Source organism: Telmatherina bonti, assembly GCF_933228915.1.
Source record: "Telmatherina bonti genome assembly, chromosome: 10".
NCBI classification, from domain to species: domain Eukaryota; kingdom Metazoa; phylum Chordata; class Actinopteri; order Atheriniformes; family Telmatherinidae; genus Telmatherina; species Telmatherina bonti.
The window spans coordinates 286,986-302,961 of record NC_136628.1 but is presented as its reverse complement, the minus strand read 5'-3'; the positions used below and the strand labels follow the sequence as shown (position 1 = coordinate 302,961).

Genomic DNA, 15,976 nt, shown 5'->3' with positions numbered 1-15,976 from the left:
CCAGAAACAGCAGAAGCAACTTCTTCCAACCAGCAGCAGATCATGAAATCTGAGATTTATTAAAACATGTTTTCAAACAGAAAGATCTGGTCTGTGGAGGGAAAGCGAAGCGGCTGCAGAGATGGAGGGTCTGGTCGCCATACCTGCAGCTGTCTGTTGTTCTCCCTGACGGCCTCCAGGAGGGAATCGTACTGTCGAGCCTGGTCCGCCTTGAAGCTCAGATCTCTCTCCAGAGACTCCTTCTCGCTCTCCAGACGCTGTGGAAACAAGCAGTTTTAACGCCTGAATCCTTGTGAAATGGTCTTTGTTCAGGAATGTGAGAGCGATATAACGCACGACTTTAACAAGCGGTTGGAATAACCCGAGGCGTTCAGCGCCATGCAGCCATTAAAGGCCTCACACACCTGCAGAAAAGCTCGTATATCGAGTGTGACAGCTGAGGACAAACTGTTCGGATCCTACAGAAGCTGCTGGAAACACGCATGTGATGGTGGAATCCACAGTTCTGCTGCCTTTAGTTTTATTTTCCAGGAACCTGGAAGGTGACTTCAGCTGCTCTGATGGGAATTACAACAATAAAACTCTAAATATTCAGTTTAAGACCAATTACAAAGTTTCTGAATTAAAAGAAATTAGAAGTTTAAACGTAATAAAGGGGAGAAAACTGTCTTCATTCAGAGAAAATATTCATGAAAATTAATGTTATGTTCTGTAAAAGTCAGAAACAATTCAAGAAAAATTTGAGGATTCCACCATTTACAGTGTAGAACGTCACCAGAAGCTTCAGACAATCAGGAGGAATTTCTGTACGCACTGGACAAACTGGATGCTGGGGTCTTCAGGCAGCACTGCATTAAGACACGATTCTCTACTGGAAACCAGTGCATGGACTCAGGAAGCTTCCAGAAACCAGTGTGAACCCAGTTCAGGCTGAAATCCACACCAGCAGGTTAAAGCTCCATCATATGTGAAGAGGATCCAGAGACACGCCGTCTTCTCTGGACCAAAGCTCATTTAAAATGTTCTGAGTGGAAACCTGGATGAAGATGTGGAATAGTTTGTGGACAGCATGGACGGCGTGTCCTGCAGACTAAAGAGGAGAGGGAGCATCCAGCTTGTTATCAGCCTGCATCTCTGATGGGATGGGGTTGCATTAGTGCCGATGGCGTGGGCAGCTTCCACATCTGGGAAGCTCCATCAATGCTGAAACATCTGCTCCCATCCAGACAACGTCTCTTTCAGGGAAGACCTTCCACCATGCTGGACCACATCCTGATGGTGGAACAGGAGAACTGGTCTACATCAGACCAGCAGCATGGTGGGACAGGAGAACTGGTCTACATCAGACCAGCAGCATGGTGGGACAGGAGAACTGGTCTACATCAGACCAGCAGCATGGTGGGACAGGAGAACTGGTCTACATCAGACCAGCAGCATGGTGGGACAGGAGAACTGGTCTACATCAGACCAGCAGCATGGTGGGACAGGAGAACTGGTCTACATCAGACCAGCAGCATGGTGGGACAGGAGAACTGGTCTACATCAGACCAGCAGCATGGTGGGACGAGAGAACTGGTCTACATCAGACCAGCAGCATGGTGGGACAGGAGAACTGGTCTACATCAGACCAGCAGCATGGTGGGACAGGAGAACTGGTCTACATCAGACCAGCAGCACGGTGGGACAGGAGAACTGGTCTACATCAGACCAGCAGCACGGTGGGACAGGAGAACTGGTCTACATCAGACCAGCAGCATGGTGGGACAGGAGAACTGGTCTACATCAGACCAGCAGCGTCTTGGGACAGGAGAACTGGTCTACATCAGACCAGCAGCATGGTGGGACAGTAGAACTGGTCTACATCAGACCAGTAGCATGGTGGGACAGGAGAACTGGTCTACATCAGACTAGCAGCATGGTGGGACAGGAGAACTGGTCTACATCAGACCAGCAGCATGGTGGGACAGGAGAACTGGTCTACATCAGACCAGCAGCATGGTGGGACAGGAGAACTGGTCTACATCAGACCAGCAGCACGGTGGGACAGGAGAACTGGTCTACATCAGACCAGCAGCATGGTGGGACAGGAGAACTGGTCTACATCAGACCAGTAGCACGGTGGGACAGGAGAACTGGTCTACATCAGACCAGCAGCATGGTGGGACAGGAGAACTGGTCTACATCAGACCAGCAGCATGGTGGGACAGGAGAACTGGTCTACATCAGACCAGCAGCATGGTGGGACAGGAGAACTGGTCTACATCAGACCAGCAGCATGGTGGGACAGGAGAACTGGTCTACATCAGACCAGCAGCACGGTGGGACAGGAGAACTGGTCTACATCAGACCAGTAGCACGGTGGGACAGGAGAACTGGTCTACATCAGACCAGCAGCATGGTGGGACAGGAGAACTGGTCTGCATCAGACCAGCAGCATGGTGGGACAGGAGAACTGGTCTACATCAGACCAGCAGCATGGTGGGACGAGAGAACTGGTCTACATCAGACCAGCAGCATGGTGGGACAGGAGAACTGGTCTGCATCAGACCAGCAGCATGGTGGGACAGGAGAACTGGTCTACATCAGACCAGCAGCACGGTGGGACAGGAGAACTGGTCTACATCAGACCAGCAGCACGGTGGGACAGGAGAACTGGTCTACATCAGACCAGCAGCACGGTGGGACAGGAGAACTGGTCTACATCAGACCAGCAGCACGGTGGGACAGGAGAACTGGTCTACATCAGACCAGCAGCACGGTGGGACAGGAGAACTGGTCTACATCAGACCAGCAGCACGGTGGGACAGGAGAACTGGTCTACATCAGACCAGCAGCGTCTTGGGACAGGAGAACTGGTCTACATCAGACCAGCAGCGTCTTGGGACAGGAGAACTGGTCTACATCAGACCAGCAGCATGGTGGGACAGGAGAACTGGTCTACATCAGACCAGCAGCATGGTGGGACAGGAGAACTGGTCTACATCAGACCAGCAGCGTGGTGGAAAAGGAGAACTGGTCTACATCAGACCAGCAGCATGGTGGGACAGGAGAACTGGTCTACATCAGACCAGCAGCATGGTGGGACAGGAGAACTGGTCTACATCAGACCAGCAGCACGGTGGGACAGGAGAACTGGTCTACATCAGACCAGCAGCACGGTGGGACAGGAGAACTGGTCTACATCAGACCAGCAGCATGGTGGGACAGGAGAACTGGTCTACATCAGACCAGCAGCATGGTGGGACAGGAGAACTGGTCTACATCAGACCAGCAGCGTTTTGGGACAGGAGAACTGGTCTACATCAGACCAGCAGCATGGTGGGACAGGAGAACTGGTCTACATCAGACCAGCAGCGTGGTGGAACAGGAGAACTGGTCTACATCAGACCAGCAGCATGGTGGGACAGGAGAACTGGTCTACATCAGACCAGTAGCATGGTGGGACAGGAGAACTGGTCTACATCAGACCAGCAGCATGGTGGGACAGGAGAACTGGTCTACATCAGACCAGCAGCACGGTGGGACAGGAGAACTGGTCTACATCAGACCAGCAGCACGGTGGGACAGGAGAACTGGTCTACATCAGACCAGCAGCACGGTGGGACAGGAGAACTGGTCTACATCAGACCAGCAGCATGGTGGGACAGGAGAACTGGTCTACATCAGACCAGCAGCATGGTGGGACAGGAGAACTGGTCTACATCAGACCAGCAGCACGGTGGGACAGGAGAACTGGTCTACATCAGACCAGCAGCGTCTTGGGACAGGAGAACTGGTCTACATCAGACCAGCAGCATGGTGGGACAGGAGAACTGGTCTGCATCAGACCAGCAGCATGGTGGGACAGGAGAACTGGTCTACATCAGACCAGCAGCATGGTGGGACAGGAGAACTGGTCTGCATCAGACCAGCAGCATGGTGGGACAGGAGAACTGGTCTACATCAGACCAGCAGCATGGTGGGACAGGAGAACTGGTCTACATCAGACCAGCAGCACGGTGGGACAGGAGAACTGGTCTACATCAGACCAGCAGCGTGGTGGGACAGGAGAACTGGTCTACATCAGACCAGCAGCATGGTGGGACAGGAGAACTGGTCTACATCAGACCAGCAGCATGGTGGGACAGGAGAACTGGTCTACATCATAACCAGTAGCATGATGGGACAGGAGAACTGGTCTGCATCAGACCAGCAGCATGGTGGGACAGGAGAACTGGTCTGCATCAGACCAGCAGCATGGTGGGACGAGAGAACTGGTCTACATCAGACCAGCAGCACGGTGGGACAGGAGAACTGGTCTACATCAGACCAGCAGCACGGTGGGACAGGAGAACTGGTCTACATCAGACCAGCAGCATGGTGGGACAGGAGAACTGGTCTACATCAGACCAGCAGCGTCTTGGGACAGGAGAACTGGTCTACATCAGACCAGCAGCATGGTGGGACAGGAGAACTGGTCTACATCAGACCAGCAGCATGGTGGGACAGGAGAACTGGTCTACATCAGACCAGCAGCATGGTGGGACAGGAGAACTGGTCTACATCATAACCAGTAGCATGGTGGGACAGGAGAACTGGTCTACATCAGACCAGCAGCATGGTGGGACAGGAGAACTGGTCTACATCAGACCAGCAGCATGGTGGAACAGGAGAACTGGTCTACATCAGACCAGCAGCATGGTGGGACAGGAGAACTGGTCTACATCAGACCAGCAGCATGGTGGAACAGGAGAACTGGTCTACATCAGACCAGCAGCATGGTGGGACAGGAGAACTGGTCTACATCAGACCAGCAGCTTGGTGGGACAGGAGAACTGGTCTACATCAGACCAGCAGCGTGGTGGCACAGGAGAACTGGTCTACATCAGACCAGCAGCGTGGTGGCACAGGAGAACTGGTCTACATCAGACCAGCAGCATGGTGGGACAGGAGAACTGGTCTACATCAGACCAGCAGCATGGTGGGACAGGAGAACTGGTCTACATCAGACCAGTAGCATGGTGGGACAGGAGAACTGGTCTACATCAGACCAGCAGCATGGTGGGACAGGAGAACTGGTCTACATCAGACCAGCAGCATGGTGGGACAGGAGAACTGGTCTACATCAGACCAGCAGCATGGTGGGACAGGAGAACTGGTCTTCATCAGACCAGTAGCATGGTGGGACAGGAGAACTGGTCTACATCAGACCAGTAGCATGGTGGGACAGGAGAACTGGTCTACATCAGACCAGCAGCATGGTGGGACAGGAGAACTGGTCTACATCAGACCAGTAGCATGGTGGGACAGGAGAACTGGTCTACATCAGACCAGCAGCATGGTGGGACAGGAGAACTGGTCTACATCAGACCAGCAGCATGGTGGGACAGGAGAACTGGTCTACATCAGACCAGCAGCATGGTGGGACAGGAGAACTGGTCTTCATCAGACCAGTAGCATGGTGGGACAGGAGAACTGGTCTACATCAGACCAGTAGCATGGTGGGACAGGAGAACTGGTCTACATCAGACCAGCAGCATGGTGGGACAGGAGAACTGGTCTACATCAGACCAGCAGCATGGTGGGACAGGAGAACTGGTCTACATCAGACCAGCAGCATGGTGGGACAGGAGAACTGGTCTACATCAGACCAGCAGCATGGTGGGACAGGAGAACTGGTCTACATCAGACCAGCAGCATGGTGGGACAGGAGAACTGGTCTACATCAGACCAGCAGCACGGTGGGACAGGAGAACTGGTCTACATCAGACCAGCAGCACGGTGGGACAGGAGAACTGGTCTACATCAGACCAGCAGCATGGTGGGACAGGAGAACTGGTCTACATCAGACCAGCAGCATGGTGGGACGAGAGAACTGGTCTACATAAGACCAGCAGCATGGTGGAACAGGAGAACTGGTCTACATCAGACCAGCAGCACGGTGGGACAGGAGAACTGGTCTACATCAGACCAGCAGCACGGTGGGACAGGAGAACTGGTCTACATCAGACCAGCAGCACGGTGGGACAGGAGAACTGGTCTACATCAGACCAGCAGCATGGTGGGACAGGTGAACTGGTCTACATCAGACCAGCAGCATGGTGGGACAGGTGAACTGGTCTACATCAGACCAGCAGCATGGTGGGACAGGTGAACTGGTCTACATCAGACCAGCAGCATGGTGGGACAGGTGAACTGGTCTACATCAGACCAGCAGCATGGTGGGACAGGAGAACTGGTCTACATCAAACCAGCAGCGTCTTGGGACAGGAGAACTGGTCTACATCAGACCAGCAGCGTGGAGGAACAGGAGAACTGGTCTACATCAGACCAGCAGCGTGGTGGGACAGGAGAACTGGTCTACATCAGACCAGCAGCGTGGTGGGACAGGAGAACTGGTCTACATCAGACCAGCAGCATGGTGGGACAGGAGAACTGGTCTACATCAGACCAGCAGCGTGGTGGGACAGGAGAACTGGTCTACATCAGACCAGCAGCGTCTTGGGACAGGAGAACTGGTCTACATCAGACCAGCAGCGTGGAGGAACAGGAGAACTGGTCTACATCAGACCAGCAGCATGGTGGGACAGGAGAACTGGTCTACATCAGACCAGCAGCATGGTGGGACAGGAGAACTGGTCTACATCAGACCAGCAGCGTCTTGGGACAGGAGAACTGGTCTACATCAGACCAGCAGCGTGGTGGGACAGGAGAACTGGTCTACATCAGACCAGCAGCGTGGTGGGACAGGAGAACTGGTCTACATCAGACCAGCAGCGTGGTGGGACAGGAGAACTGGTCTACATCAGACCAGCAGCACGGTGGGACAGGAGAACTGGTCTACATCAGACCAGCAGCATGGTGGGACAGGAGAACTGGTCTACATCAGACCAGCAGCATGGTGGGACAGGAGAACTGGTCTACATCAGACCAGCAGCATGGTGGGACAGGAGAACTGGTCTACATCAGACCAGCAGCATGGTGGGACAGGTGAACTGGTCTACATCAGACCAGCAGCACGGTGGGACAGGAGAACTGGTCTACATCAGACCAGTAGCATGGTGGGACAGGAGAACTGGTCTACATCAGACCAGCAGCATGGTGGGACAGGAGAACTGGTCTTCATCAGACCAGTAGCATGGTGGGACAGGAGAACTGGTCTTCATCAGACCAGCAGCATGGTGGGACAGGTGAACTGGTCTACATCAGACCAGCAGCACGGTGGGACAGGAGAACTGGTCTACATCAGACCAGTAGCACGGTGGGACAGGAGAACTGGTCTACATCAGACCAGCAGCATGGTGGGACAGGAGAACTGGTCTTCATCAGACCAGCAGCATGGTGGGACAGGAGAACTGGTCTTCATCAGACCAGCAGCATGGTGGGACAGGAGAACTGGTCTACATCAGACCAGCAGCATGGTGGGACAGGAGAACTGGTCTACATCAGACCAGCAGCATGGTGGGACAGGTGAACTGGTCTACATCAGACCAGCAGCACGGTGGGACAGGAGAACTGGTCTACATCAGACCAGTAGCACGGTGGGACAGGAGAACTGGTCTACATCAGACCAGCAGCATGGTGGGACAGGAGAACTGGTCTTCATCAGACCAGTAGCATGGTGGGACAGGAGAACTGGTCTTCATCAGACCAGCAGCATGGTGGGACAGGTGAACTGGTCTACATCAGACCAGCAGCACGGTGGGACAGGAGAACTGGTCTACATCAGACCAGTAGCACGGTGGGACAGGAGAACTGGTCTACATCAGACCAGCAGCGTGGTGGGACAGGAGAACTGGTCTACATCAGACCAGCAGCGTGGTGGGACAGGAGAACTGGTCTACATCAGACCAGCAGCACGGTGGGACAGGAGAACTGGTCTACATCAGACCAGCAGCATGGTGGGACAGGAGAACTGGTCTACATCAGACCAGCAGCATGGTGGGACAGGAGAACTGGTCTACATCAGACCAGCAGCATGGTGGGACAGGAGAACTGGTCTACATCAGACCAGCAGCATGGTGGGACAGGTGAACTGGTCTACATCAGACCAGCAGCACGGTGGGACAGGAGAACTGGTCTACATCAGACCAGTAGCATGGTGGGACAGGAGAACTGGTCTACATCAGACCAGCAGCATGGTGGGACAGGAGAACTGGTCTTCATCAGACCAGTAGCATGGTGGGACAGGAGAACTGGTCTACATCAGACCAGCAGCATGGTGGGACAGGAGAACTGGTCTACATCAGACCAGCAGCATGGTGGGACAGGAGAACTGGTCTACATCAGACCAGCAGCATGGTGGGACAGGAGAACTGGTCTACATCAGACCAGCAGCATGGTGGGACAGGAGAACAGGTCTACATCAGACCAGCAGCATGGTGGGACAGGAGAACTGGTCTACATCAGACCAGCAGCATGGTGGGACGAGAGAACTGGTCTACATCAGACCAGCAGCATGGTGGGACAGGAGAACTGGTCTGCATCAGACCAGCAGCATGGTGGGACAGGAGAACTGGTCTACATCAGACCAGCAGCATGGTGGGACAGGAGAACTGGTCTACATCAGACCAGCAGCATGGTGGGACAGGAGAACTGGTCTACATCAGACCAGTAGCACGGTGGGACAGGAGAACTGGTCTACATCAGACCAGCAGCATGGTGGGACAGGAGAACTGGTCTACATCAGACCAGTAGCATGGTGGGACAGGAGAACTGGTCTACATCAGACCAGTAGCATGGTGGGACAGGAGAACTGGTCTACATCAGACCAGCAGCATGGTGGGACAGGAGAACTGGTCTACATCAGACCAGTAGCATGGTGGGACAGGAGAACTGGTCTACATCAGACCAGCAGCATGGTGGGACAGGAGAACTGGTCTACATCAGACCAGCAGCATGGTGGGACAGGAGAACTGGTCTACATCAGACCAGCAGCATGGTGGGACAGGAGAACTGGTCTACATCAGACCAGCAGCGTGGTGGAACAGGAGAACTGGTCTACATCAGACCAGCAGCGTGGTGGGACAGGAGAACTGGTCTACATCAGACCAGCAGCATGGTGGGACGAGAGAACTGGTCTACATCAGACCAGCAGCATGGTGGGACAGGTGAACTGGTCTACACCAGACCAGCAGCATGGTGGGACAGGAGAACTGGTCTACATCAGACCAGCAGCATGGTGGGACAGGAGAACTGGTCTACATCAGACCAGCAGCATGGTGGGACAGGAGAACTGGTCTACATCAGACCAGTAGCATGGTGGGACAGGAGAACTGGTCTACATCAGACCAGCAGCATGGTGGGACAGGAGAACTGGTCTACATCAGACCAGCAGCATGGTGGGACAGGAGAACTGGTCTACATCAGACCAGCAGCATGGTGGGACAGGAGAACTGGTCTACATCAGACCAGCAGCATGGTGGGACCGGAGAACTGGTCTACATCAGACCAGTAGCATGGTGGGACAGGAGAACTGGTCTACATCAGACCAGCAGCATGGTGGGACAGGAGAACTGGTCTACATCAGACCAGCAGCATGGTGGGACAGGTGAACTGGTCTACATCAGACCAGCAGCATGGTGGGACAGGTGAACTGGTCTACATCAGACCAGCAGCATGGTGGGACAGGAGAACTGGTCTACATCAGACCAGCAGCGTCTTGGGACAGGAGAACTGGTCTACATCAGACCAGCAGCGTGGTGGGACAGGAGAACTGGTCTACATCAGACCAGCAGCATGGTGGGACAGGTGAACTGGTCTACATCAGACCAGCAGCATGGTGGGACAGGTGAACTGGTCTACATCAGACCAGCAGCATGGTGGGACAGGAGAACTGGTCTACATCAGACCAGCAGCGTCTTGGGACAGGAGAACTGGTCTACATCAGACCAGCAGCGTGGTGGAACAGGAGAACTGGTCTACATCAGACCAGCAGCGTGGTGGGACAGGAGAACTGGTCTACATCAGACCAGTAGCATGGTGGGACAGGAGAACTGGTCTACATCAGACCAGTAGCATGGTGGGACAGGAGAACTGGTCTACATCAGACCAGCAGCGTCTTGGGACAGGAGAACTGGTCTACATCAGACCAGCAGTGTGGTGGGACAGGAGAACTGGTCTACATCAGACCAGCAGCGTGGTGGGACAGGAGAACTGGTCTACATCAGACCAGCAGCATGGTGGGACAGGAGAACTGGTCTACATCAGACCAGCAGCATGGTGGGACAGGAGAACTGGTCTACATCAGACCAGCAGCATGGTGGGACAGGAGAACTGGTCTACATCAGACCAGCAGCGTGGTGGGACAGGAGAACTGGTCTACATCAGACCAGTAGCATGGTGGGACAGGAGAACTGGTCTGCATCAGACCAGTAGCATGGTGGGACAGGAGAACTGGTCTACATCAGACCAGCAGCATGGTGGGACAGGAAAACTGGTCTACATCAGACCAGCAGCATGGTGGGACAGGAGAACTGGTCTACATCAGACCAGCAGCATGGTGGGACAGGAGAACTGGTCTACATCAGACCAGCAGCATGGTGGGACAGGAGAACTGGTCTACATCAGACCAGCAGCATGGTGGGACAGGAGAACTGGTCTACATCAGACCAGCAGCATGGTGGGACAGGAGAACTGGTCTACATCAGACCAGCAGCATGGTGGGACAGGAGAACTGGTCTACATCAGACCAGCAGCATGGTGGGACAGGAGAACTGGTCTACATCAGACCAGCAGCATGGTGGGACAGGAGAACTGGTCTACATCAGACCAGCAGCATGGTGGGACAGGAGAACTGGTCTACATCAGACCAGCAGCATGGTGGGACAGGAGAACTGGTCTACATCAGACCAGCAGCATGGTGGGACAGGAGAACTGGTCTACATCAGACCAGCAGCATGGTGGGACAGGAGAACTGGTCTACATCAGACCAGCAGCACGGTGGGACAGGAGAACTGGTCTACATCAGACCAGCAGCACGGTGGGACAGGAGAACTGGTCTACATCAGACCAGCAGCACGGTGGGACAGGAGAACTGGTCTACATCAGACCAGCAGCACGGTGGGACAGGAGAACTGGTCTACATCAGACCAGCAGCACGGTGGGACAGGAGAACTGGTCTACATCAGACCAGCAGCACGGTGGGACAGGAGAACTGGTCTACATCAGACCAGTAGCATGGTGGGACAGGAGAACTGGTCTACATCAGACCAGCAGCATGGTGGGACAGGAGAACTGGTCTACATCAGACCAGCAGCATGGTGGGACAGGAGAACTGGTCTACATCAGACCAGCAGCACGGTGGGACAGGAGAACTGGTCTACATCAGACCAGCAGCATGGTGGGACAGGAGAACTGGTCTACATCAGACCAGCAGCACGGTGGGACAGGAGAACTGGTCTACATCAGACCAGCAGCATGGTGGGACAGGAGAACTGGTCTACATCAGACCAGCAGCACGGTGGGACAGGAGAACTGGTCTACATCAGACCAGCAGCATGGTGGGACAGGAGAACTGGTCTGCCAGGAACACATAAATCTTATTTATACAGATTTTTGAAATGATGGATATGAGGTGAAGTTACTTCATTATGACTGAAACCAGAAATCTTCATCTTCAGGTAGACGGACGTATCGGCGAAGCCTTGCGACCATCGACTGCTCCATGTTTTACATCCCTACACTGGTTTCAGCTGGTTTACAACTGGTTTATGAGTTTTAACTGGCTTTAACTGGTTGACAAAGTATTCTTGTGTGAAGTCGGCTTTACCCTCAGGTCTTCAGACATCTGCAGGAGCTCCTCTCTGAGGCTGCTGAAGGTGGACAGCAGCATCCGCATGCTCTTATCTGCAGTCAGACGCGTCTGAAACACAAACAGCTAAATGAACTCTTTAATGCTGCATGGATCACGCTGAGGTTAAACAGGGTTTATGCTGCAAGAAGGAGGGGGGGGGGGGGGGGGGGGGGTCTCACCTGCAGCAGGTAACGCATCTGTTGTTTGGTTAATTCGGTGGCTCCTTTGGGGATCAGAGCCTCCACCTCCTCTCTCTCCACCTGAACAAACATCAACATTAGTGTGGATGCTCTTCTAACAACCCAAACGTGTCGTTTTCCACACGTGTGTGTTGACTTCAGCCCACACGTTAACAGTGTTTTCTCACCTTGAAGTCATTGCTGAGATCCAGCTGCTGTTTCCTGCAACACACCAAAAGGAGGCAGCGTGAATGCAGGGAGCGCCCCACGTGCACGCTCGCCACCACGCTGTGCACACGTTTCCCAACATGCACCTGAGACCAGCGACAACCTGACCTTAGTGGACCCCCCCCCCCCCCCCCCCCAGTGGAGAAACAGCTGACAGGTCACGTCTGGACAGGCGGGTCGTGGGGGGGTTGTAAAGGTGCTGTCTGAGCACACACACACACACACACACACACACCTCACACACACACACACACACCTCACACACACACACACACACACACCTCACACACACACACACACACACCTCACACACACACACACACACACACACACACACCTCAAACACACACACACACACACACACACACACCTCACACACACACACACACACACACACCTCACACACACACACACACACACACCTCACACACACACACACACACACACACACACACACACACACACACATCACACACACACACACACATCTCACACACACACACACATCTCACACACACACACATCACACACACACACACACACACATCACACACACATCACACACACATCACACACACACACACACACACATCTCACACACACACACACACATCACACACACACACCTCACACACACACACCTCACACACACATCACACACACATCACACACACACACACATCACACACACATCACACACACACACATCACACACACACACACACACACACATCACACACACATCACACACACACACACACACATCACACACACATCACACACACACACATCACACACATCACACACACACACACACACACACACACATCACACACATCACACACACATCACACACACACACACACACACACACATCACACACACATCACACACACACACATCACACACACACACACACACATCTCACACACACACACACACATCACACACACACACCTCATACACACACACACACACACACACCTCACACACACACACACATCTCACACACACACACACATCACACACACATCACACACACACACACACACACATCACACACACACACACACCTCACACACCTCACACACACACATCACACACACACACACATCACACACACACATCACACATCACACACACATCACACACACGCACATCACACACACACACACATCACACACACACATCACACACACACACACACACACATCACACATCACACACACACACACATCACACACACACACACATCACACACACACATCACACATCACACACACACACACATCACACACACGCACATCACACACAGCACACACATCACACACACACACACACACATCACACACACACACATTACACACACACGCACATCACACACACACACACACACACATCACACACACACACATCACATATCACACACACACACACACATCACACACACACACATCACAAACACATCACACACACACACACATCACACATACACACACACACATCACACACACACACACACACATCACACACACATCTCACACACACACACACACATCTCACACACACACACACACACACACATCACACACACATCACACATCACACACACACACAAACACACATCACACACACATCACACACACACACACACACACATCACACACACACACACACATCACACACATCACACACACACACACATCACACACACATCACACACACACACACACACATCTCACACACACACACACACATCACACACACACACACACACACACATCACACACAAACACACACACATCACACACATCACACACCTCACACACATCACACACATCACACACACACACACACATCACACACAAACACACACACATCACACACACACACATCACACACACATCACACACACACCTCACACACCTCACACACACACATCACACACACACACACATCACACACACACACACATCACACACACACATCACACATCACACACAGCACACACATCACACACACACACACATCACACACACACACACACATCACACACAGCACACACACACACACACACACACATCACACACACACACATTACACACACACGCACATCACACACACACACACATCACACACACACACATCACACATCACACACACACACATCACACACACACACACACACACAAACACACATCACACACACACGCACACATCACACACACACACACACATCACACACACACATCACACACACACACACACACACATCACACACACATCACACACACACACACACACACATCACACACACACACACACACACATCACACACACACACACACACACACATCACACACACACACACACACATCACACACACACACACATCACACACACATCACACACACACACATCACACACACACATCTCACACACACACACACATCACACACATCACACACACACACATCACACACATCACACACACAGACCTCACACACACACACACACACACATCACACACACACACATCACACACACACACACACCTCACACACACACACACCTCACACACACACACACACACACACATCACACACACACACACACATCACACACACACACACACACATCACACACACACACACACACACATCACACACACACACACATCACACACACACATCACACACACACACATCACACACACACACACATCTCACACACACACACACACACACACACACACATCACACACAAATCACACACAGACACACACACACACACATACACACACACACACATCACACACACACACACACACATCTCACACACACACACACACACACACACACACACACATCACACACAAATCACACACAGACACACACAGACACACACACACACATCACACACACCTCACACACACACACACACACACATCACACACACACACACATACACACACACAAATCACACACACACACACACACATCTCACACACACACACACACATCACACACACACACCTCACACACATCACACACACACACCTCACACACACACACACACACATCACACACACACACACACATCACACACACATCTCACACACACACACATCACACACACACACCTCACACACACACACACACATCACACACACACACACACATCACACACACATCACACACACACACACATCACACACACACACACCTCACACACACACACACACACACACATCACACACACACACACACCACACACACCTCACACACATCACACACATCACACACACATCACACACATCACACACATCACACACACATCACACACCTCACACACATCACACACACATCACACACACATCACACATCACACACATCACACACACATCACACACACATCACACACACATCACACACCTCACACACATCACACACACATCACACATCACACACACATCACACACACATCACACATCACACACACATCACACACATCACACACACATCACACACACACACACATCACACACACACACACACACATCACACACACATCACACACACACACACATCACACACACATCACACATCACACACACATCACACACATCACACACACACACACACATCACACACACACACATCACACACACATCACACACACATCACACACATCACACACACACACACATAACACATCACACACACACACATCACACACACGCACATCACACACACACACACATCACACACACACATCACACACACACACACACACA

General features: G+C 52.6%; 1 protein-coding gene across 1 annotated transcript in view; it reads right to left on the bottom strand.

Annotated features, from left to right (window-relative positions):
• The window catches only part of pof1b (POF1B actin binding protein), a 147,297-nt gene that overhangs the window by 44,791 nt on the left and 86,530 nt on the right, over positions 1 to 15,976 (bottom strand). The window contains exons 3-6 of the mRNA XM_079247960.1: positions 12,141 to 12,174; positions 11,953 to 12,033; positions 11,750 to 11,842; positions 144 to 257 (exon numbers count right to left, since the gene is read on the bottom strand). Of these exons, the coding sequence (XP_079104086.1) occupies positions 144 to 257; positions 11,750 to 11,842; positions 11,953 to 12,033; positions 12,141 to 12,174 (322 nt within the window). The remainder of the gene's footprint in view (positions 1 to 143; positions 258 to 11,749; positions 11,843 to 11,952; positions 12,034 to 12,140; positions 12,175 to 15,976) is intronic.